Source organism: Lotus japonicus, chromosome 2, assembly GCF_012489685.1.
Source record: "Lotus japonicus ecotype B-129 chromosome 2, LjGifu_v1.2".
Lineage (NCBI taxonomy): Eukaryota > Viridiplantae > Streptophyta > Magnoliopsida > Fabales > Fabaceae > Lotus > Lotus japonicus.
In genome coordinates this window covers 33784004-33810343 of record NC_080042.1, presented here as the reverse complement: position 1 = coordinate 33810343, position 26340 = coordinate 33784004, and the positions used below count along the sequence as shown (strand labels likewise).

General features: G+C 42.1%; 2 protein-coding genes across 2 annotated transcripts; both read right to left on the bottom strand.

Moving 5' to 3' along the window:
- Positions 1 to 1858: 1858 nt before the first annotated feature.
- Positions 1859 to 2461, bottom strand: LOC130736367 (uncharacterized). The gene has a single exon (XM_057588203.1). It carries the CDS (start codon positions 2459 to 2461, stop codon positions 1859 to 1861), a length of 603 nt encoding a protein of 200 aa, XP_057444186.1.
- A 12540-nt stretch (positions 2462 to 15001) lies between these two features.
- LOC130736366 (F-box/kelch-repeat protein At3g23880-like) lies at positions 15002 to 16084 on the bottom strand. The gene has a single exon (XM_057588202.1). The coding sequence runs from the start codon at positions 16082 to 16084 to the stop codon at positions 15002 to 15004; it is 1083 nt and encodes a 360-aa protein (XP_057444185.1).
- Positions 16085 to 26340: the final 10256 nt, after the last annotated feature.

Sequence of the window (26340 nt, the reverse complement as noted above, 5' to 3'; positions counted from 1 at the left end):
CGACTGAGTGTGTTCCTTCCAATGATGACATTATACGATGCTACAACCTGCAACACAAGATACCTTACGCGAAGCAGCTTGGCGTTATCATCAATACCAAAAATTGTGTCCGCGTACCCAGACTTGCTCGCCTGAGAAGCCTACCAACGTTCCTGTATAGGGCATCAAATCTTTGTCTGTCAATCCCAATTTATCAAAAGCATTGCCGTAGATGATGTCAGCGGAGCTCCCTCAGTCCAAAAGAACTCGCCGCACATTAAAACTGTGAATCCTTATCATTACTGTAATTCAGGTTCCCTGTAGTACGAATGTCCTATGCGATGCTGGGACAATAGGTTCGACAATCGCTTGACAGTAAATCAGAACTTAAAACAGAAACAACAAAACACAGAAATTGGTAACCTAGTTCAGTGAAAAACTTTCACCTACGTCTGGAGGGTTTGCACCCAAAGAAAGGAAATCCATTATCTCAAGATTCAGGAATTACAGACACTCATGAACACCTCAGTTCATAGTTCACTTCCTAATCTACCCAGTGTATTTCTACTTAGAATCTCAACCTAAGTATGAGAGCCTCTCTCACTTTCTCTCAATCACTGCCACAGTGATTGGTGAACACAATGAACAATCAAAGTTTGAACGCAATCAAACACACAGAACCCTTCTTTGCTTTATAAAATCAGTGAGCAAAGAGAATTCACAACTAACAAAGGACAAAGCACAAACACAAATCCTAAAACACTTGATCTCTCTCAATTAGCTTCGGTGGTCTTCAAGTTTTAGGTCTTCATCCTTTTATAGACTTCAGCAGCGGTAGCATGGGCTCTTGGGTTAGCATGGGCTGAAGTAACAGATTGCAGCAACAGCAATTCAAAACGCAATCTTGATAGATTTGGTTTCTTATTGCACAAGTAAATATAGAAACCAATCTTTTAACAAAGATTGTTTCAACAAATAACAACCCACAATTAAAACCCTTCTGGAATAGCTACTTGTTCCTCAAGTAACTCGAAAACATATCTTCAATTAATCTTCAGAGGGCCCACAACAGAAACTCAAGCTGAGGACTGATGCCCTAGCTTCACAGAATCAGATGCCACGACATCTGCTTCGACAATCGGTTGTTTTGACAAAATGCAAGACAACATGTACCAACAATTACAACCACAGGATCATCTTTGTGTGTCCTGATTCCCTCAAAATCCGCTGATGATATCATAATATCGAGATGCTAGAAACCGAATGGGGTTTCATATTGTTGCACAGACGTCACTGCTCTCATGTGCCTTCGCCGAAGCCGAAGCCGTGTCTTCGCCCCCGCCAAAACCACCCACGATTGTGTTTATTGTCCCAACTGGTGGCTCAAGATCCTTATTAAAGGTTTCTTCCGCCCCCTTTTTTCTTGTTGTCAGTGTTTCCTTTTTGTCAGCGGTTGGCGTACGGCGGTGGTCGTCCCGCCTGCGGTCATCCTGCTGGCGGACCCCTTTGTACCGGTTTCCTTGCTGCCGCTCTCCATTCCACTGATCGCCACGGTCGTTCATTTGCGATCGTCCCGCTCGGATGAGCCTCTCAATCTCGTTTTTCAGGGTAAAGCAATCTCCCGTGTCGTGGCCCGCTGAGCGGTGATACTCACACCACTTTTTTTTATCCAACGCCGTTCGGGGCGGGTTGGCCTCTTTCTCGCCTTCCTCAACTGCGTGGGTTGCCTTGACCTCTCGAAGCAGCTCCATCAAATGTGCATTTAGACTCTTCTCCGATTCCTCTTGCCGGCGGGAGTCAGCCTGATGCCAAGGTCTGCGGCGCTCGAAATTTTCTCTCTTGGGCTACAATGGCTCCTTCGCGTCCTTTTCGCACGTCCTCACCTTTCTGTCTCGCCTCTTGCTGCCCTCTCCCCTCTCTTTACTCTGCTTTTCCTCTGGCGACGCGTCCCCTGTTCGTCGTCCTTCTCCTTTTTAGCGCGTCTTCGCTTGAAAGCGTCATCCTCCTCGTCCAGGATGTAGGTATTTGCTCGCGTCCGGATCTCCGCCATGGACCGAGCCGGCTTGCGGCTCAGCTTGCTATTCAGCTTCCCCGGCTGCAAACAGTTCTTGAAGGCACGCGCACAGGCGTGCGGCTCTGACTCCTCAATTTTGACGGATGCCGCGCTGAATCGTTTTACGTACTGCTTCAGAGTCTCTCCCTCGGATTGGCCCACATTGTAGAGATCCTCATTTGTCACCTGCTTGGTTTTACTAGCTGAAAACTGGACAAGGAACTTTGACGAGAAGTCAGGAATATTCATGATGGATCCACGGGGTAGAGTGGTGAACCACGCCATGGCCGTGCCTTTGAACGTAGCTGGAAACATCCTGCACTTCACGGCGTCGGAAGCGGCACTGATCACCATTTTTGTATTGAAATGTAGCAGGTGCTCCTTGGGATCAACTTTCCCACTATATGTCTCGAGGACGATATTCTTCATATTATCTGGTATAGCCACCTCCCTCACTGTCGCTGAGAACGGCTCAAATTCAGCCACAGCTTCCGCCTCACACTCTCCTTCATCCTGCTGCTCGGAACGATAATATTCCAACTGTTCTTGTAAGTAATCGTTTCGCTGCCGTATATCATCGACACTGTAAGATCAAGTTTTGATCTAGTAGTACAACTCTATGTTTTGATGATTACAAGTTAACCTTTTGATATGAACAATTGTGGTACTCTAACGTGTTTTTCTGAGTGTGCTATTTGCAGGTTCTGACCTCAACTCAATCTCACACAAATCAGAAGCACTGTGTATAAAGAGTGACCCAAGCAACGCTTTCGCATTCACCATGTTCAGTATGAACAGTGGAAAAGCTTCAGAAGTTCTGAAGTTATACAAACTCTGATGTGGACTCAGTCACTAGAAGCTCTGAAGATCCAGAAGTTCTGATAACCAAGAAACACTGAAGACTCAGATGTTCTGATGGTGTAGAAGATTCTGAAGATCCAGAAGCTGAATAGTGGAAACTCTGAAGTCCAGAAGCAAGAAACTCTGAAGGCCATGTTCTTCCCTCTGAGTTCAGAATCAGAAGATACAATGGTTAGAGGATCTGTGCTTTCCCTCTGACTCTGATCAACCGGCTTCACAAGTTCCAATATGAAGCATTCCCCTGATCAGAAGTCTCCTAGGTTTAAAGGTCGCGTCGCTATCCAAGTACAAAAGCTACTATACCTTCCTGACGACCTACCTAACGTTCTCAGCCACAGCAGAAGCTGGATTTTCCAGAACTGCCCTCCAACGGTAGCATTTCCCATGCATCGCTCAACCCTAATCCTTGGAGTATATAAAGAGGCTGAAGACTGAAAGAAAAAAAAAAGAAGCATTCACATACGCAAGACATATTCAAAAATCTTCTAAGTTTTCTTTCATCTGAAATTCATTGAGTTTACTATTAGCTTTTTAGAAGCAAATCTCTTGTAAACAATTCTTTGATGAACAGTTTGTTTAGTTCCTTTAGGAGATCAAGGTTGATCGGATCCTAGAGAAGACTAAGAGAGTGAATCTTAGTGTGAGCTAAGTCAGTGTAATTGTTAGTCACTTGTAGGTTTCAAGTGCAGTTGTAACTCTTACCTGATTAGTGGATTGCCTTCATTCTAAGAAGGAAGAAATCACCTTAACGGGTGGACTGGAGTAGCTTGAGTGATTTATCAAGTGAACCAGGATAAAATCCTTGTGTGCTTTTCTATCTCTTATCTTTAGCACTTAAGTTCTCGAAAGATTTGTCAAAATCTTTAAGGTGGAAGTTTTATACTGAAAACGTTATTCAAACCCCCCCTTTCTACCGTTTTTCATACCTTCAATTGGTATTAGAGCGCAAGTTCTGATTACCACACCTAACAGTGTTCAGTGATCCGGGCCGGTGTGAAAAACAATGGCTGCCACCACCAGTGAAACTCAAAGAGATGGTTACAATGCAAAGCCTCCTATGTTCGACGGTCAAAGGTTCGAATATTGGAAAGATAGACTGGAAAGTTTCTTTCTGGGTTTCGATGCAGATCTCTGGGATATTATTGTGGATGGCTACGAGCGTCCAGTTGATGCAGATGGCAAGAAGATCCCAAGGTCAGAGATGACTGCAGATCAAAAGAAGCTGTACTCACAACATCACAAAGCAAGAGCAATTCTTCTAAGTGCTATTTCCTATGAAGAGTACCAGAAGATTACAGATCGTGAGTTTGCAAAAGGCATTTTCGAATCTCTGAAGATGTCTCATGAAGGAAACAAGAAAGTCAAAGAATCAAAGGCATTGTCTTTGATCCAAAAGTATGAATCCTTCATCATGGAGCCAAATGAGTCCATTGAAGAAATGTTCTCCAGATTTCAGTTGCTTGTAGCTGGCATACGACCTCTCAACAAGAGCTACACAACAAAAGATCATGTCATAAGGGTCATCAGGTGTCTTCCTGAAAGTTGGATGCCTTTGGTGACTTCAATAGAGCTCACGAGAGACGTTGAGAATATGAGTTTAGAAGAACTCATCAGCATTTTGAAATGGCATGAGCTGAAGCGCTCAGAGATGCAAGATCTGAGGAAAAAGTCCATAGCCTTGAAATCCAAATCTGAAAAGGCTAAGGTTGAAGATGAGCTGACTCTGATCTCCAAGAGACTCAATCGCATCTGGAAGCACAGGCAGAGCAAATACAAAGGCTCTGGAAAGGCAAGAGGAAAGTCTGAATCCTCAGGTCAGAAGAAGTCCTCGCTTAAGGAAGTCACATGCTTTGAGTGCAAAGAATCAGGGCACTACAAAAGTGACTGTCCAAGATTGAAGAAGGACAAGAAGCCAAAGAAGCACTTCAAGACGAAGAAGAGTCTGATGGTGACATTTGATGAATCAGAGTCAGAGGATGTTGACTCTGATGGTGAAGTCCAAGGACTCATGGCTATTGTCAAAGACAAGGAAGCAGAGTCAAAGGGAGCTGTTGACTCTGACTCAGAATCAGAAGGAGATCCTAACTCAGACGATGAAAATGAGGTACTCGCTTCTTTCTCTACCTCTGAACTGAAACATGCATTGTCTGATATTATGGATAAGTATAACTCCTTATTGTCTAAGCATAAGAAGCTTAAAAAGAACTTATCTGCTGTTTCCAAGACTCTTTCTGAACATGAGAAAATTATCTCTGATTTGAAAAATGATAATCATGCCTTGATCAATTCTAACTCTGTGCTTAAGAACCAGATTGCTAAGTTAGAAGAAATTGTTGCCTGTGATGCCTCTGATTGTAGAAATGAATCTAAGTATGAAAAGTCTTTTCAAAGATTCCTAGCTAAAAGCGTGGATAGAAGCTTAATGGCTTCAATGATCTATGGCGTAAGCAGAAATGGAATGCATGGCATTGGCTATTCTAAACCAATTAGAAATGAGCCCTCTGTGTCTAAAGCTAAATCCTTGTATGAATGCTTTGTTCCCTCTGGTACCATATTGCCTGATCCTGTACCTGCTAAAGTCGCTAAAAACCCTCTTAAAAATGGATCCTTCTCTATGACTAAATATCATGCAAATATTCCTTTAAAATATCATGTTGAGACACCCAAGGTGATCAGAACCTCTGGGGTAACTAACAAGAGAGGACCCAGAAAGTGGGTACCTAAGGACAAGATTATCTATGTTGCAGATATCCTTGATAGCTCCATTGAAACACCAATCATGGTATTTGGACAGTGGATGCTCGCGTCACATGACGGGAGAAAGGCGTATGTTCCGAGAGCTGAAACTTAAGCCTGGAGGTGAAGTTGGCTTTGGAGGAAATGAAAAGGGTAAAATTGTTGGTACTGGTACTATTTGTGTAGATAGTAGTCCATGCATTGATAATGTGTTATTGGTAGACGGCTTAACACATAACTTATTGTCTATAAGTCAATTAGCTGACAAGGGTTATGATGTTATATTCAATCAAAAGTCCTGCCGGGCTGTAAGTCAGATCGATGACTCTGTTCTGTTTAACAGCAAGAGGAAGAACAACATCTATAAGATCAGATTATCTGAGTTGGAGGCTCAGAATGTGAAGTGCCTTCTGTCTGTTAATGATGAGCAGTGGGTATGGCATAGACGGTTAGGGCATGCCAGTATGAGAAAGATTTCTCAGCTGAGCAAGCTAAACCTTGTCAGGGGCTTACCCAATCTGAAGTTCGCTTCAGACGCTCTTTGTGAAGCATGTCAGAAAGGCAAATTCACAAAAGTCCCTTTCAAGGCAAAGAATGTTGTCTCAACCTCAAGGCCGTTGGAACTTCTGCATATCGACCTTTTTGGACCAGTGAAAACTGAGTCTATAGGTGGCAAGAGATATGGGATGGTTATCGTTGATGATTATAGCCGCTGGACATGGGTAAAGTTTCTAACCCGCAAGGATGAGTCTCATGCTGTGTTCTCTACCTTCATTGCTCAAGTGCAAAACGAGAAGGCTTGTAGGATTGTGCGTGTCAGAAGTGACCATGGTGGAGAGTTTGAGAATGACAAGTTTGAGAGTCTGTTTGATTCCTATGGAATTGCACATGATTTCTCTTGTCCCAGAACTCCTCAACAAAACGGTGTTGTTGAGAGGAAGAACAGAACTCTTCAGGAGATGGCTAGAACCATGCTCCAAGAAACTGGCATGGCTAAGCACTTTTGGGCAGAGGCAGTAAATACAGCATGTTACATTCAGAACAGAATCTCTGTGAGACCAATTCTGAATAAGACTCCTTATGAATTGTGGAAGAACATAAAACCCAACATTTCTTATTTTCATCCTTTTGGCTGTGTTTGTTATGTTCTCAATACTAAGGATAGATTGCATAAATTTGATGCTAAGTCTTCTAAGTGTCTATTACTCGGTTACTCTGAGAGATCTAAAGGTTTTAGATTTTATAATACTGATGCTAAGACTATTGAAGAATCTATTCATGTTAGATTTGACGATAAGCTTGACTCTGACCAGTCAAAGCTAGTTGAAAAGTTTGCAGATTTAAGCATTAATGTTTCTGACAAAGGCAAAGCTCCAGAGGAAGATGAGCCAGAGGAAGATGAACCAGAGGAAGAAGCTGGTCCCTCTAACTCACAAACTCTGAAGAAGAGCAGAATCACTGCAGCTCACCCTAAGGAATTGATTCTGGGCAACAAAGACGAACCAGTCAGAACCAGATCTGCCTTCAGACCCTCTGAAGAGACCTGGCTCAGTCTGAAAGGATTGGTGTCCTTAATTGAACCCAAGTCCATAGATGAAGCTCTTCAGGACAAGGATTGGATTCTGGCCATGGAAGAAGAACTGAATCAATTTTCCAAGAACGATGTTTGGAGCTTAGTGAAGAAGCCTGAGAGTGTCCATGTTATTGGAACGAAGTGGGTATTCAGAAACAAGCTGAATGAGAAAGGAGATGTAGTCAGAAACAAGGCAAGGCTAGTTGCTCAAGGCTACAGCCAGCAGGAAGGAATAGACTACACTGAAACATTTGCTCCAGTAGCAAGACTGGAGGCAATCAGACTGTTGATCTCTTTCTCAGTAAATCACAACATAGTTCTACATCAGATGGACGTAAAGAGTGCCTTCCTAAATGGTTATATCTCAGAGGAAGTCTATGTTCATCAACCCCCAGGTTTTGAAGATGAGAAGAAACCAGACCATGTGTTCAAATTGAAGAAATCACTCTACGGTCTGAAGCAAGCTCCCAGAGCATGGTATGAGAGACTTATCTCATTCCTTCTGGAGAATGAGTTTGTAAGGGGTAAAGTAGATACAACTCTTTTTTGCAAGACTTATAAAGATGATATCTTAATTGTGCAAATTTATGTTGATGATATTATATTTGGTTCTGCTAATCAATCTCTATGCAAAGAATTTTCTGAGATGATGCAGGCTGAATTTGAGATGAGTATGATGGGAGAATTAAAGTACTTTCTGGGAATACAAGTTGATCAAACACCAGAAGGAACATATATCCATCAGAGCAAGTACACTAAAGAACTTCTGAAGAAGTTCAATATGCTGGAATCTACAGTGGCCAAGACTCCAATGCATCCTACATGCATTCTGGAGAAAGAAGATAAAAGTGGTAAAGTATGTCAGAAGCTCTATCGTGGCATGATAGGTTCACTTCTATACTTAACTGCATCTAGGCCAGACATATTATTTAGTGTTCACTTATGTGCTCGTTTCCAATCAGATCCAAGGGAAACCCACTTAACTGCTGTTAAGAGGATCCTAAGGTATCTGAAAGGCACCACTAACCTTGGCTTGATGTATAAGAAAACATCAGAGTATAAGCTTTCAGGTTACTGTGATGCTGATTATGCTGGAGATAGAACAGAGAGAAAAAGTACTTCTGGAAATTGTCAATTTCTGGGAAGCAATCTAGTCTCATGGGCAAGCAAGAGGCAATCAACCATTGCACTATCAACTGCAGAGGCAGAATATATCTCAGCAGCAATATGCAGCACTCAGATGCTCTGGATGAAACATCAGCTGGAGGATTATCAGATCCTTGAGAGCAATATCCCAATCTATTGTGATAACACTGCTGCAATCTCATTGAGTAAGAATCCTATCTTGCATTCAAGGGCAAAGCACATTGAGGTAAAGTATCACTTTATTAGAGATTATGTACAGAAGGGCGTACTTCTTCTGAAGTTTGTTGATACTGACCATCAATGGGCAGATATCTTTACAAAGCCCTTAGCAGAGGATAGATTTAATTTTATTCTGAAAAATCTAAACATGGACTTTTGTCCAGAGTGAAGATGGATCAGAACCTCTGACTATGATACTTCTTGATCAGAAGATGTCTAGTCCAGAAGGTAACTCAATCAGAGTGTGTGTACCCACTGGTACTGACTCTGAAGCTGAGACAACAACACGTGTGTCAGTATTTCTGATGCATAGTTCCTTGTGCCCGTGTGACAGTCTGTTATGATTGCGTGTAGATGTGCTTCTCTCCTGTGTGTGATTTGTGTATTTACTGTTACTATCTATCTTTAATTTTCAACCGTTGATCTTAAAGTGCTTTTTGAATCAACAACGGTTATTTGTTAAAACCCACTATACACACACGATCTCTTTCACTTCCGGTTTTTACTCTCTCTCTCTCTGCTTTTCAAAACCGCTTATTCTCGATTTCTCTCTCGATCTCTCTTCATCTTCCAACCTTCATCTTCTACCTCAAACCTTCAACCGCTTCAAAGATGGTGAGTCAAACCAGAAGATCTACTGCAGATGCACCTCAGTTCCCTCACATGGTAGTTGGTCTAGCAACGGGTCAAAGGGGCCCTGAGAATCCGACACAAGATCAAGTTCAAGCTCAAGAACAGAGTGTTCCAATTGCAGAACGGGGCTGTGTCGTTCACTGTGTATATGCTCCTGAGGAACTCCAAGTCCTGGCAGAATGGAGATTTGACCTCGACAACCTGGCTACAAATGGGTATGATCTTCGTCCTGAAGTCCAAGCTCAAGGTTGGGGAAATTACTTCAACAGACTTCGAGGACCGGTGTATGATAGATTAGTCAAGGAATTCTGGAAGCACGCCGACTGCGATGATACTCAGGTGGTATCTCACATTCTCGGAAGAAAGATCATCATCACAGAGAAGTCTTTCGTGAATTTGCTGGGTGCAGACACTGCTTATGGGTATCGTTTCCAACTCACGGAATCGAAGCTGAAGCCCAGCACCAAGGATACAATCAACCAGGCCCTGTACACCACTTACAAACCGGGCAAGACGAGTTACAAGGTGATGGACCTTCATCCCAAGCTCAGGATCTGGCACAAAATTTTGCTACACTGCATAAACCAGAGACCAAAGGGCAGTTCTCCAGACTACATCAACTTCAACCAGAAGGTGATGTTGTTCTTCATCCAAGACCAGAAGAAGATCTGCCTTCCCTACTTCCTGTTCTCCTACTTGAAGGAATGCATCCGGAAGTCTCGCACCACTGCCTCCATCAAGTCAGCAATCAAATATATCCCCTTTGGGAGACTGCTCTCAGACTTTCTCATTGAAAGCAACCTGGTGCAAGATCTGGTCAATGCTGGATGTGTAGAGGATCTGAGCACCATGGTCAGTGATGTCTTCACTGCAAATTCTCTGAAGAAGATGGGTTTGGTCCAGAAGAAGATTGCTCCTGCTCGTGAAGACACATCTTCTGAGATCAGAAGTAGAAGGATGCCTCTGAATGACTACCCTCTGTGGACACAGGCAGACAATCCTGACGCCATTAGGTGGTATGTTGATGACCTAAGGGCTCAAGGATTCGAAATTGATCTTGATGATTTCGTCAGCAGACTGCCGCCAGCTCCAGAGTTTCCTTCTCCTCCCAAGAAGAAAGCTCAGAGGAAGATGATACTGGACGAATCTTCTGAGGAATCCGATGTCCCTCTGGTCAAAAAGAAGAAGAGAAAGCCTGATGATGGTGATGATAGTGATAATGAGGATGGTCCTCCTAAGAAGAAGAAGAAGCAGGTCAGAATCGTGGTGAAGCCTACTCGGGTGGAACCAGCTGCTGAAGTGGTCAGAAGGACTGAACCTCCTGCCAGAGTGATTAGATCATCAGCACATTCAAGTAAGCCTGCACTTGCTTCTGATGATGATTTGAATTTATTTGATGCACTCCCTATATCTGCCATGCTCAAACACTCCTCAAATCCCCTCACTCCTATTCCTGAATCCCAACCAGCTGCACAAACCACCTCTCCACCACATTCCCCAAGATCTTCATTCTTTCACCCTTCCCCTACTGAAGCACCTCTCTGGAATTTGCTTCAGAACCAACCCTCTAGGTCAGAAGAACCTACCTCTCCCATCACCATTCCATACAACCCACTCGAACAACCAGAGCCTACCCACACAGAACATGAACCCAGAACCTCTGATCACTCTGTCCCAAGAGCATCAGAACGTCTGGCTCTCAAACCCACGGATACAGACTCTTCCACAGCCTATACACCCGTATCCTTCCCAACCAATGTTGCTGATTCTTCTCCCTCCAATAACTCTGAATCCATTAGAAAATTCATGGAGGTCAGAAAAGAAAAGGTGTCTACCTTAGAGGAATATTACCTCACTTGTCCAAGCCCTAGGAGATATCCTGGCCCTAGACCTGAACGTCTAGTTGACCCAGATGAACCTATCTTGGCCAATCCTTTACAAGAGGCAGATCCTTTGGCTCAACAAGCTCACCCTGCCCCTGACCAACAAGAGCCTATTCAACCAGAACCTGAACCCGAACAATCAGTGTCTAACCAATCCTCGGTTAGATCACCCCATCCTCTGGTTGAAACTTCAGACCCTCACCTTGGAACCTCTGAACCCAATACTCAAATGATTAACATTGGTTCTCCACAAGGTGCCTCTGAAGCTCATAGCAGCAATCACCCAGCCTCTCCTGAAACCAACCTCTCCATAATTCCTTATACTCACCTCCAACCCACATCTCTCTCTGAGTGCATCAATATTTTCTATCATGAAGCCTCTTTGAGGCTCCGCAATGTGCACGGTCAGACTGACCTCAGTGAGAATGCTGAACGTGTGGCTGATGAGTGGAACAATCTGGGCACTTGGCTGGTGGCTCAAGTTCCAATTATGATGCAGCTCCTGCATACAGAGGGAAGTCAGAGGATTGAGGCTGCCAAGCAAAGGTTTGCTCGAAGGGTGGCTCTTCATGAACAAGAACAGAGACACAAGCTTCTTGAAGCTATTGAAGAAGCCAAGAGAAAGAAATCTCAAGCAGAAGAAGCTGCACGTCAAGCAGCAGCTCAAGCTGAACAAGCCAGACTAGAGGCAGAGCGACTTGAAGCTGAGGCTGAAGCTCTTAGATGCCAAGCACTTGCACCAGTTGTGTTTACTCCTGCTGCTTCTGCTTCCATTCCAGATTCTCAAGCTGCTCAGAATGTTCCTTCCGGTTCTGCTCAGTCAAGCTCATCCAGACTCGACATCATGGAACAGCGTCTTGACATTCATGAATCCATGCTCATTGAGATGAAGCACATGATGATGGAACTTCTGCGACGAACTGATAAACCCTAATTTAGGATCTCTTCGTTTTTCTTTTTCTTTAACGTTGTTTTATTTTTGGTTAAACTCTGTTTCTTTTTATTTATTTATTCTACTTTATTCGTTTGTGATTCTATATGTATATATATATATATTTGTGTCACATATGTTTGCAAAAATCTTTTTATTCATCATTTCTTTATGTTTACATCATACATTCTTTCCCTAAAATCTAGAATGGAGGATCCCTCCTCATTCTTCTGCACTCCTGGCGCTGCTCTGACCTATCCTTCTCCAGACGCTCCAGTGCATGCTGGATCTTGTTGAGCCTGTCCTTTAGCTCATCCCTCTCCAGAATCTCTTCTGAAGTCTTGAGCTTCTCTTCCAAACTTTCTTTTTCTTCCAGCAGCTTGAGTTCAAGCCGGCTGAGTTCTTGCACCTCCTCCACGAAGGCAAGAAATTCCCTCAGGTCTCCCTTCACCTCTGGACGCAGGTCCTCTTCCAGCAGTGTCCGTGTCAGCTCCGCGATGGTCGTTGTACCCTCTGGATGCCTGATGTTCAGGAACAAGTCCTCCTCAAAGGCCTTCTTCCTCAGCTCTTCTAGTGCTACGATGTATGATGCCATTTTTTTTCCTTACTGACAATTGTTCGAGGTGTGAAGCTTACCTTTCTCTCCAACGCTTTATATAGGCTTCACTTTCTCTCTGAAAGTTAATGCTCCTACGGTTTCTCGAGGTTAAGTTCTTGGTAACTGACCCTTCTCTTTACTCACTTGACCGGTGGTAAACGTTCTTCTCTTGCATTAACTCTTCTATTTATTTCGCCTAACTCTGATTCTTGCATCGTTTTCATTTCCTTTAAACTTAGACCTTCTCTAAGGGGGAGTACCTTGTACTTCAAGCTAAGTTTTTCACACCCCAAGCTTTTTGCTTATGACAAAAAGGGGGAGTAAACCCAGTTTTTGATGTGTAAGATGTGTTAGTGTGATTTATTTTTCTTTTGGAGATTTTAAGAGTTCCACCTTCATGACCATAGATGTGTCACTGGGCAAATACAAGGAATACATTTCACTTCTTCTGAAGTGATTATAAGTTGACTCTGATACCCAAGACTCTGATACCTTGTCCATGACTCTGATTACTTATGCGCTCTGATTACTCGATTTTCATCTATGTCATAAGTTTTTCACTCTGAACTCTTATATTATTTAGCTCAGAATCTAGACTTTACTAACGTTTTCATCAAGTATTAGATTCAGGGGGAGCTAAGCTCAGAATCAAGCAGTGACTTGAATTCAGAATGAGCAAGATAAACTATTCACATCAGGATAAGTCTTATTCTATATCTCTAAACTCTGAGTGAATTCAGTTTAATGTTTAAGAATTGTTCATCAAAAATCTTAGTTTTGTCATCATCAAAAAGGGGGAGATTGTAAGATCAAGTTTTGATCTAGTAGTACAACTCTATGTTTTGATGATTACAAGTTAACCTTTTGATATGAACAATTGTGGTACTCTAACGTGTTTTTCTGAGTGTGCTATTTGCAGGTTCTGACCTCAACTCAATCTCACACAAATCAGAAGCACTGTGTATAAAGAGTGACCCAAGCAACGCTTTCGCATTCACCATGTTCAGTATGAACAGTGGAAAAGCTTCAGAAGTTCTGAAGTTATACAAACTCTGATGTGGACTCAGTCACTAGAAGCTCTGAAGATCCAGAAGTTCTGATAACCAAGAAACACTGAAGACTCAGATGTTCTGATGGTGTAGAAGACTCTGAAGATCCAGAAGCTGAATAGTGGAAACTCTGAAGTCCAGAAGCAAGAAACTCTGAAGGCCATGTTCTTCCCTCTGAGTTCAGAATCAGAAGATACAATGGTCAGAGGATCTGTGCTTTCCCTCTGACTCTGATCAACCGGCTTCACAAGTTCCAATATGAAGCATTCCCCTGATCAGAAGTCTCCTAGGTTTAAAGGTCGCGTCGCTATCCAAGTACAAAAGCTATTGTACCTTCCTGACGACCTACCTAACGTTCTCAGCCACAGCAGAAGCTGGATTTTCCAGAACTGCCCTCCAACGGTAGCATTTCCCATGCATCGCTCAACCCTAATCCTTGGAGTATATAAAGAGGCTGAAGACTGAAAGAAAAAAAAAAAGAAGCATTCACATACGCAAGACATATTCAAAAATCTTCTAAGTTTTCTTTCATCTGAAATTCATTGAGTTTACTATTAGCTTTTTAGAAGCAAATCTCTTGTAAACAATTCTTTGATGAACAGTTTGTTTAGTTCCTTTAGGAGATCAAGGTTGATCGGATCCTAGAGAAGACTAAGAGAGTGAATCTTAGTGTGAGCTAAGTCAGTGTAATTGTTAGTCACTTGTAGGTTTCAAGTGCAGTTGTAACTCTTACCTGATTAGTGGATTGCCTTCATTCTAAGAAGGAAGAAATCACCTTAACGGGTGGACTGGAGTAGCTTGAGTGATTTATCAAGTGAACCAGGATAAAATCCTTGTGTGCTTTTCTATCTCTTATCTTTAGCACTTAAGTTCTCGAAAGATTTGTCAAAATCTTTAAGGTGGAAGTTTTATACTGAAAACGTTATTCAAACCCCCCCTTTCTACCGTTTTTCATACCTTCAGACACTACGGATCAAGCGCCTCCAATCTTGGCCGGAGATCGGTGCTTGAGGTGCCGGAGTCTCCTCTCTCGAAGCTCCGGGTGAGTGCGCTAGTGACCTCTGCTGTTCCGGAGAAGTTGGCGGAGAAGGTAATGGGGGCGTTGGAAAAGGAGGAGGTGGAGGCGGTGGTGGAGGAGGTGTTATCTGATCGGTTTCGTCACGGCGAACTTGCTCGCGTCGCAGCCTGCCTCTCACACGACGTGGAGGCGAACCGCGCCGCCGCTCCTGATCTTCGTCTCATCGTCAACGACGTGTCTCCATCGATTGTTGTTAGTGAACCAAAGAACTTCAAGCGAAAAACTGAAAATCAAAGCAAATCACACAGAAAATTGAGTTTCTCTAAACCAAATCGCAATCCACGTAGTCCAGGAATCGAAATCTATCGTTCCTGACAAGTGGATGAGTTTTAGGATCTTCACAAGTAACCCTGAACAATTTAGTCCAAGACTCTTGAATACCATATTCTTTCATAAGCCAAATATCTGAAACTGTCTTCTTATCAGCAACGACGCACAAGCAATCTCTTAGTACCGTTAAGTCTTTAGTAACTAAACTTTCATCTCCATAATCAGGCTGTGAAATTTCTTGATAAGACTCCTTCCCCAAATGAAATGAAACAATAGCCCATGAATCATTTGAGGCTAACGCAAACCAATTAAGCGTGCCACTCACAAATATTCCAAATGTATTTAACAAAAGGACATAAGGGAAATCCTCAATCCTTCTCCAGGAATCGGAACCCAAAGTATGGACATGGACTTGATTTCTAAGACGACCACCATCACATATATAGTGAAAAATTGAAACCACATTGTATCTATCACTTAAATGATCGTAACCAAACCCATGATTTATCTTTGTACTTATACCACCTAGTGATGGAATTTCCAACGATGGCAACATCTTCGATTTCTTAATAGATGGGTTCCATACAATAAAGGAACGACCAATGGTGGAATAGAGAAATCCGTCGCAAGATCCAGCAATCGAAAGAAAATATTCTTGATTAATTAAAGGATACCTGAGATATGTGGTGGCAGGGGTTATATCATTGAAAGAAGAGGGTAGAAAGTAGTCCAAGAGATAATTCTCGTATGAAGGGTTCATGAAGTTTAGCAAGAGGTGGAAGTGAGTGAAGTCCTTATGTGAGTAGGGCAGGTGCTTTTTGGCAAACTTGGGATCAGAAATTAGCGAATTCCAGGACTTGCAGACACAGCGGAGTTGTGAGAGGAGCTTCACTGGAAGCCTGCAAAGAATTTCTTCCACGATTTCCAAGGGAAGGATTGGTTGTGGCACTGGGTTGCCGGGAGGATTAGAAGAGGAGGAGAGTGAAGGTGGAGATGTTGGGTATTTTGGTTGTTGCATCTTGTTTAAGGAAACAAAGTTGTTTATCCCACCACTCTCACCACTTGACACCACCATTTGTGACTAAGGTTGTAGCTAGATGAAAAAATTGAAGATGTCGCATCACCTTTTATACAAAGTTTAATCCATTTTAAAATAATTTTATTTTCATTGACAATTTACATTTTACTTAATTTGTTTTTAATTAATTTTATTTTATATATTAATATATATCTAAACATATTTTTTTATATTATTATATATACTTTTAATATTAGTTTTTAACTATTATATTTGATTTCCAGTCAAATCATATTTAATTTTCAGACAAATCATATTAATTTTAGACATTTTTTTCTTTAATGATTATTTAACATTACTTTCTACCTATTATATTTGATTTTCAGTGAAATCATATTTAATTTTCATTCAAATAATATTAATTTTAGACTTTTTATTTCTTTATGGAATGTAAACATTATATTATAATATAGAAATCTAAATTTAAAATATTACTATTAAATTTAACTTTAGTAACGATTAAAAAAAATCAATTAATAGTAAATTTAAACTCATAATTATTCCACTTAATATAAACAATTCACTTTTTGATTATTTATATTATTAGCACTTTCATTCTTAAGCATTAAAATTTCATGCACTGTAGAGGGTTTCTTTACAAACGTGAGCGTTTAAAGGAGAGGAGTTTGTCTTTTTATATCATACCTGATGAGTAAGAATCTTCTATTTGGTTTGAGGGTGTGGTGATAATGGTATGTGTACCGGATTGAAGTCATGTGTGCTGGTAAATGGTTTTTGTAGTGAGAAGAGGTACCTGAGGGGAAGCTTCAAGGAATAAGAATTCATCATGAAGAAGGATGAAGATGAAGGTGGAAGAGGAAGAAGATGGTGGTGGAAGAAGATAGACTGAAATATAATTTTAAAGAATCTTTCAAGGACAAAAATTGATGTGAAAAACTCCGCGTGACCATCCTCAGCTCACTTGGATTGCTACTACATCGTTGACTTGTCAAAATTGAGCAAAATGACTTAATTTGATTATAAAAATATTTTTGGGATTAAATTTTGAAGAAACAATTTTCAGGAACCCAATTTGATTCCCTTTACAATCTCAGGGACCAAAAGCATATTTAAGTCATATTATAATATAAAATGTTGTTTATTCGGATTTTAAGTTAAGTCTTAATCAAATTTGTTTTTAAAAAAATTCTATATACTAACTTTAAATTTCCTCCAAGGATGAAATTAAGTATGCATGTTAAACTAAATTTTTAAATAAATCTATTATCTCGTTTTTATTTATTTGAGTCATAATTCAAATTCTGTCGATAGATATTCTACAATTCACTAAATATTTCAATGGCAAAAAGGCAACAAAACGCTCTCAAGTTAATGTGTATTTATGAACTTGTAATAAAAAACAATTATGAACTTCATTAAAAATCACATGTAAAACAAAACTTGATTTGTCTAGCTCAAATTGTGTACACAAGATTTGTAGAAAACAATGAAATTTACGCAACAATTAGCAGAAATTATAGAACATACTAGTATTAGTGTGAATTATTAAAACATACTAAGGACACCCTAATTCTAATGTTATAAAACTAAACCACAAAGTAGTACTAACTATGAAATGCATTGTAAAAAACAAATTATTGTATGAAAGAACCAATAAATTCTAATATTTTAAACTTTAATTTGCATAGAAATTTTACAAGTTGTTGATTAAGGCCGATCATAAGTCATGTTTGGTCGTATTCGTTCCAAAATTTAAATAACCAAAGGAAACATAGTACAACAAATCATGGATTCTCTTCGTGTGGTCTACTAATCATTGAAACATATTAAGGCCGAGCATTGTAGTCTAGTAGATGCTTCGCGTGGCAGTTTGTGCGAATTGGTGATTACTCTGACGAGTTCACGTAGGTCCAAGGAGGAAGGAGGAAGAAGTATCAGGGATACCACTGCTAGAGAATGGTCCTCTGCCCAATTTTATCCTCTCTCTCTCTCTCACTCTCTCTCTCTCTCTCCCTCTCTTTCTATCTCAATGTGTAAGACCCAAGTTTTTAAACTTATGCTAAGTGAATAAACTTCTTATTCACGATTAGGGTTGATGTAATGTGAAAGGAAACCAGAACCAGAGTTTACTAAATGAAATAAATTTATGAAGGAGAAAGTTCAGGAAAAGTTTAAGGATTTCATCATGATCGATAAAAGTTATAGCACGATCGTTACACGCTTAAACCTAGGTCAAAAACCCTAGTATATAGCTAGTTTTCACTTATAGGCACGATGGAAGTTAATTCCAAAAATCTTCAGATAAGTGTTAGAACTTCTCTTTTTCCATATATGACAAGCGTTTCGAGGCGAAACTCTAGGATCTACGAACGTCCGATTCCAATCATCGGAAGTTTGCCGAAACTAAAACCCTGGTATTTCAAAACCCTAAAATCAATCGACAATGTAGACTTTTTCTATTCGGAGCTTCAAATGAAGATTCCACACGCGCACACCCATTTCTCTTGATGATTTCAATCTTTCTTCATAAGGAAGTTTTCTATTCCGACATTCGATGCAAAAAGCAACTTATCGGGTAAAATAGTTTTACACCGACTTTGCATTAGTTACCAAAAATACAAGGAGACCTCATTTTAGTTTTGGAATTCTTTCGCCAAAACATATCTTAGAATTCACGGAGAATGACGCCGGAAAAATCAGATTCGCGAAACTTTCATTTTACCGCGTTTTGCCAACCTCTATATATAGCCAAGAAAGGAAGAAAAACACAAAAATCTTACCCATTTTCTCTCTTGAAGCCGCGAGTTTGCTAGGAGGAGGAGGAGAAGAGATTTTGTTCAATCCTTGCTTGATCGTTGATTAATCAGTTGCTACTTCAAGGTTTCGAGGTATAGTCGCTAATCCTTACCTCTGGTCGCTTTTTCCATAGCTTTTCTATAGACTTTTCTGAGCTAATAGTTTTGAGGTTTTTGCAAAACTATCCTGAATATTTCATTTTTGATTCTAAACATCTTCCCTACGTGCCCAAGATCACTTCTGTCGGATTAGTTTTTCCGTTATGTCGCCGAAACTCCGCCGGAATCAATTTATGCCTTAACATTTTTGGAGTAAAGCTTCAACCTTTGAGCTGAAAAATATCGCCTTAGCTTAGTGCTAGTAGGATTAGTTGTCATAAACGCCGTTAGTGACGTCCCTGTCAAATTTGCTTTTCCGAAAACTTGTCATTTCGCGCTAGATTATCGTACCTCGGAGTATATACTACTTCGTGTAACCTTAGTAAGTATTGATAGCTTAGTTTCCGATAGATTCTGATAGTATTCTGTTGTTTTACTTTAAAGGTGTTTTTGAGGAAATTGCTGAGGAGCAACGCTTTGCTTGTGAGGAAGAGTTCGAAGATCACTCTGGAGAACCTACAGGTGAGGGCTACTCACTGAATCTCTAGTTAATGCTTAGGGTCGATGCTTTCGACATTGTTTACTGTTTATGCACTTGTTTGTGTTTGATTGGAAAAATGTTTTCTGAGGCTTCGGCTGACAATGTAGATGATTCATCTACTGAATGCTTTTGAGATTGAACTTCATGCTAAGTGATAAGTGGGTAATTTAGGATGTGTGATGCATGCCTTATATGCTAAGTGCTACGTGGTTATTGCATAATACGTTGATATATGACATGTTGGTTAATTGTGCTGAGTTAATTATGCTTTGCAATGAAAACTGAGATTCTGAGTGGTGAGAATAGCGGGCAGGTCATGCCGATTTTATTTTGAGAGTTTTGAGAAAGTTTGATAGGACGAATGAGATTCGGGCCTTGTTATGGTTTTCATGGATCGAGACATTCTCTGGAGTCATTTGGGATTTGAAGATTCCGAGAACTTATAGGATTTGCGATAAGACTAAAAGGATATTATTTTGTAAAGAAAACTCATAAGACATTAAACAACCTCTAAATCTTTAAGTAATGGTAATAATCTCGAAAGGAAGCTTTGGATGAAAATCTTAGTTTTGGAAAACGAGAAGTGTCGTCGGATCCAAGTGTTGAGGAGATTGTTAAGTTTTGAGTATGTTGATACTCTTGTGCTCTGGGAGCAGTTGTGTTGTTGGGCTATCCTGGGGATAAGTCCGGGAAACAGGTAGTTTCCGAGAGTGTGATACTCTTTGCTCGTTGAGCAGTGGTGACCATCGGTTTGAGATGAATCGGATGATTCGGAGATCATCATGAGTTACTATGTTGATGTGAAGAAGTGTCTTTTGTCGCAGAATCGACTTTACCTTAGGGTAAGCTTTTAGAGACATTAATTTAGCTAGAACACGTGGCGACGTGTCGAGTGAGATTCGGAGACGTTGTTTGGCTAATCACTGCATTGCATGCACTCATTAAGTGGTTTAAACACGGTGAGATGCCGGACCACGGCGGATTCCAAAATGGTTATAAGACCGGGATTTCCGCGTAAGAGCGCTGCTAGGTGACTCTTAGTAGCAGACCGAATGGCAGGCCTTCGGGTTTTATGCTGATCTGACTACCGTTTGTTGTTGGAGTAAGAGGCACGCGGGCCGAAATGGTCCCACCGTGGCTGGTGCTAGGGCTGATTCGTTGATGTCCATCCGTTCCGGAATGCATATTGGTAGACTGGGTTAACCTGCATTGCATATCATGCAACATGCATACTAATTTAGTTGCGGAGTGTGATTGTTATTTGTTAATCCTATTTGGAACATGCTATTTGTTATTGTTGTCATTTACGTTCATTATGGAACATGCAACCCTAGGATGCTATCTCTAGTTATCAGCCTAAGTGGTTATTCTCGTATCTGTATCTATTGGTGTTAATATTTACGTAATTCTTTGGAGTTGACCCTCGCGTCTTCTGTGTGTGTTTTTGCGGACAACGCCTTTTGTCAGATGTCCATTGCGGATTGGTTCACAATGGTCCACCCTTCGGGGGGGATTAGATATGAGATGATTGACTAGGACGACCCCGGTTCGTGGGTGGTAGACCCCGCTAGCCATCGAGCGACGTACTCGGGGCGGATCATGGAGGACCACGTAGATAGGGTAAGAGTATTGACGTCAGGAGTGCTGCGGAGATGCACTGTCAGCTTCAACTTGCCACCAGGTGTGCATTGCGGACCAGGAGCAGGAGGACCACCACCGCCACCGTTATCTTCGGATGAGGAGGATCCCTCAGAGGAGGAGCCAGTGGGAGTGCCTTCGGCAGAGTCCAGTGCACCCTCCGTTGTTGTCATAGATGATCATGGATTGGGCCCTAAGCCCGTGAGTCCAGCACCGGAGCGCATCACTGTGGCGAGAGGAGGACGGGTAGTGTATATAGACTTAGTCGTTCTGGATTCTGATTCAGACGACGATCATGCTAGCATGTAGGTTTTAGTGCTGGTGTGAGCTCCTCGGAGATAGGATTAGTGTAGGAGTAGAGTCTTAGCTCTGACTGTCATTTATTTCCTTTGGGACAGGGTAGTTTCCCACCCATAGCTTTTTGTGTGGTTTCCTTACGGGAATCACAGAGAGTTGGTTGGACTTAGGAGGTCTTCTTTTCAGGCCATTGGGTCAGCTTATTCTCAATTTTGAGGGATGGTGTTGCGGACACTTCACCTTTATATTTGGTTTGTATATATTGCCTACGGGCGCTACACTTTCTACTTTCCGTCACTGGAGGTTACTCGTGACGAGGTCGCTACTTACAGCGGGGGCTGTTATATATATTGTATATTAGTTCTGTTGTATTTCACTTTTGGGTTTTATTTAATTCAGTTTTTTCTTAGTTATTATCGGAAAAAAATATATATTCACGTTTTTCCGCATTAAGTTTATTTTTGGTTACTAAAGTGACGCCACCGAAATCGGGGTGTTACATTGTGGTATCAGAGCACGGTCGAGTCTTTCGGGAGTTGTTGGGGAATAGGTCTTCTGTGCTAGGTTGTGTGACTCTGCAAAGAGTGAAAATTGATTGTCTGCAAGCGATTTTTCGCTTAGAATTGATTGAAGTTATTGCTTACTCATATTGTATAGTTATGCTAGATGCTATCTTATGATGAGTACTAACTGTTTGTTTCAATTAGCAGAACATGGTGAATACTAATCAGCTAGCTGAGATGATGGCCACTATGGCCCAAGCGGTGACCGCGCAAGCAAACGATAATGCGATGAGACGTGCTGCTAAGGAGGCACGTGAACAGCATCAACGTCAAAGAGAGGTAACTCTCGATCAGAACAAGGGCCTCAATGACTTCAGGAGGCAAAACCCACCAAAGTTCTCTGGTGGTACTGACCCAGACGCAGCGGATCTCTGGATCCAGGAAATCGAGAAGATTTTCGGCGTTCTGCAGACTGTTGAGGGTGCCAAAGTGGGCATGGCGACTTATCTGTTGCTCGGTGATGCTGAGTACTGGTGGAAGGGCACCAGAGGAATCATGGAAGCTAACCATGAAGAGATCAACTGGAACTCTTTCCGGACCGTATTCTTGGAAAAGTATTTTCCAACAAGTGCCCGGGATGAGAGGGAGGCGCAGTTTCTGACACTCCGTCAGGGAGGTATGGCTGTACCGGAATTTGCTTCGAAGCTGGAGTCTTTGGCGAAGCATTTTCAATTCTTTAATGATCACGTGGATGAGCGCTACATGTGCAACCGCTTCGTTAATGGACTGAGGCCGGATATTGAGGACTCAGTGAGGCCACTGGGAATCATGCGATTCCAATCGTTGGTTGAGAAAGCCACGGAAGTAGAGCTGATGAAGAACCGGAGATTAAACCGGGCTGGAACTGGAGGGCCGATGAGGTCGGGCTCTCAGAATGTTCAGAACAGAGGGAGGTTTCCAAACAGGAGGCCGTATCAGCGTCCTGTCGGTAGAGGATTTGCTCCAGGATCTTACAGTCCCATGGTGGGTGCTGCTGGTGGTTCTGGAAGTCAGACTCAGAACAGGGAGATGACTTGCTACAAGTGTGGGAGGCCGGGGCATTATGCTCGTGATTGTCCCGACACGAGACCCCAATGCTTCAATTGTAACAAACTGGGGCATACTGCTGCACAGTGCAGGTTACCAAAGGCGGAACCAACCGTCAACACTGCTCGGGGAAAGCGTCCTGCTGCAAAGGCGAGAGTCTACACCATGGATGGTGAAGATGCTAAGGGGGTCGATGGACTGATTAGAGGCGACTGCGAGATTGACGGTAATCTCCTATCCGTACTTTTTGATTCCGGTGCAACGCATTCTTTTATCTCTAGAGATTGTGCGATCAGATTAAGACTTCCTATTACTGCTTTGAGCTTCGATCTGATAGTTACTACTCCTGCCAAGACTCTACTTGCTAATTCAGCATGCATGTATTGTCCGATAACATATAACAATAGGATCTACCATGCTAACCTAGTATGCCTAACTCTTAAGAACCTAGATGTTATCCTAGGAATGGATTGGTTGTCCCGCTATCATTGTCTTTTGGACTGCAACCGAAAGAGAGTGGTATTTCCTGATTCGGATCTTTCCGAGTATCTATCTGCCAATCACATCAGCGTCGCTTTGAACGAGGGATCTCAGGAGTATTCTGTTTTGCTAAGCTTGGAGAGCAAAGGGAACCCGGAAGTTGGCAGTATTCCAGTGGTGAGAGACTTCCCGGATGTTTTTCCTGGCGATGTACCTGGTTTGCTGCCTGTACGCGACACTGAGTTTTCTATAGACATCGTACCGGGAACAGGGCCGATTTCGATTGCACCATATCGTATGGCACCTGCGGAGCCAGTGGAATTGAAGTCCCAACTCGAGGATCTTCCGTCGAAGGGATTTATACGACCATGCGTTTCACCTTGGGGAGCGCCAGTTTTGTTGGTGAAGAAGAAGGACGGGAAATCGAGATTATGTGTCGACTACCGACAATTGAACAAGGTAACCGTCAAGAATAGGTATCCGTTACCTAGGATTGATGATTTGATGGATCAACTGCGAGGAGCTGCGATATTTTCCAAGATCGATCTGAAGTCGGGTTATCATCAAATCAGAGTCAAGACCGAGGATATTCAGAAGACGGCATTCAGAACCCGTTATGGACACTATGAGTATTTAGTGATGCCATTTGGGGTGACAAACGCACCTGCGATATTCATGGATTACATGAATAGGACGTTCCATACATTCTTGGATCGATTCGTCGTGGTGTTTATCGACGACATTCTGATCTACTCAAAGAATGCTGAGGATCATGAGGGGCACTTGCGACAAGTCTTACAAGTGCTGAGGGAGAAGGAGTTGTATGCCAATCCTTCTAAGTGCGAATTTTGGCTCGAAGAGGTAAAATTCTTAGGCCATGTGATCTCTAAGGAGGGTATAGTTGTAGACCCAGCAAAGGTAGAGACTGTATTGTCTTGGGAACCACCAAAGACAGTGACTGAGATCAGGAGTTTCGTTGGTTTGGCGGGATACTATCGTCGCTTTATCGAGAATTTTGCCAAGATTGTTGGACCTTTGACTCAACTCACGAGGAAGGACCAACCTTTTGCATGGACTGAAGCGTGCGAAACTAGTTTTCAGACGATGAAGGAACGGTTGACGACGTCACCTGTACTCGTCTTACCGCAACCGGAGGAACCTTATGAGGTATACTGTGATGCTTCGCATCAAGGTTTGGGAAGTGTGCTGATGCAACATCGGAAGGTGGTTGCTTATGCTTCAAGACAACTGAAGGTGCATGAGAAGAATTATCCAACTCATGACTTAGAGCTAGTTGCAATCGTATTTGCGCTGAAGATTTGGAGACATCACTTATATGGATGCAATTTCACCATATTCAGTGATCATAAGAGCTTGAAGTACTTGTTTGAGCAGAAAGAGCTGAACATGAGACAACGTCGGTGGATGGAATTTCTCAAAGATTACGAGTTTACTCTGCAATATCATCCTGGAAAGGCGAATGTTGTTGCTGATGCCTTGAGCAGGAAGATGCACATCTCGTCGATGATGGTTAAAGAGCTGCAACTGCTGGAGCAATTTCGAGATTTGAGCTTGGATGTGAGATTATCCGAAGGAGAGCTGAAGTTCGGAATGATCAGGATTACCAATGGATTGATGGAAGAAATCCGAGAGCAACAGTTACAAGATGAGTTTCTGCTTGGGAAAAGGAATTTGGTGAGTCAAGGTAAAGACCCAGAATTCAAGGTAGGAAGTGACAATATCCTACGGTGTAAGGATCGGGTTTGCGTACCTAACAACCCTGACTTGAGAAGGTTGATTATGGATGAAGGTCACAAGAGCAAGTTAAGCATTCATCCTGGAATGAAAAAGATGTATCAGGACTTGAAGGTGAATTTTTGGTGGCCAGGAATGAAAAGACAAGTGGCTGAGTATGTGGCCGCATGTTTGACATGTCAGAAGGCAAAGGTGGAGCATCAGAAATCTTCAGGTATGCTACAAAGCTTAGATGTACCGGAATGGAAATGGGATAGCATATCGATGGATTTTGTAGTGGCTTTGCCAAGAACTCAAAAGGGATATGATTCTATTTGGGTAATAGTGGATCGATTGACCAAGTCGGCTCACTTTATACCTGTGAGGACTACGTACAACGTGGAAAAACTATCAGAGATATATATATCCGAGATTGTACGACTTCATGGAGTGCCAACAAGTATCGTTTCCGATCGAGACCCGAAGTTTACATCACATTTCTGGGGAGCTCTTCAAGAGGCTTTGGGAACGAGGCTGAGACTAAGTTCTGCTTATCATCCGTAGACTGATGGACAGACTGAGAGGACCATCCAGTCATTGGAGGATTTGCTACGAGCTTGCGTGTTAGACAACCAGGGCAGTTGGGATAACCTATTGCCATTGATTGAGTTCACATACAACAACAGTTTTCATACGAGCATAGGTATGGCACCGTATGAGGCTTTGTATGGCCGCAAGTGTAGAACACCTTTGTGTTGGTACCAAAACGGAGAAAATCTGTTAGTAGGACCAGAACTTCTGCAATAGACAACCGAGAAGATCAAGCAGATCAGAGAAAAGATGAAGACCTCTCAGAGTAGACAGAAGAGTTATGCCGATCAAAGGCGCAGAACTCTGGAATTCGAAGAAGGAGACCATGTGTTTCTGCGAGTTACTCAGACTACGGGAGTTGGTCGAGCAATTAAGTCAAAGAAGCTTACGCCGAAGTTTATTGGACCTTATCAGATCACTCGTCGAATTGGACCAGTCGCTTACCAGATTGCACTACCTCCATTTCTATCGAACATTCATGACGTATTCCACGTGTCACAACTGAGGAAATATATTGCGGATCCGACA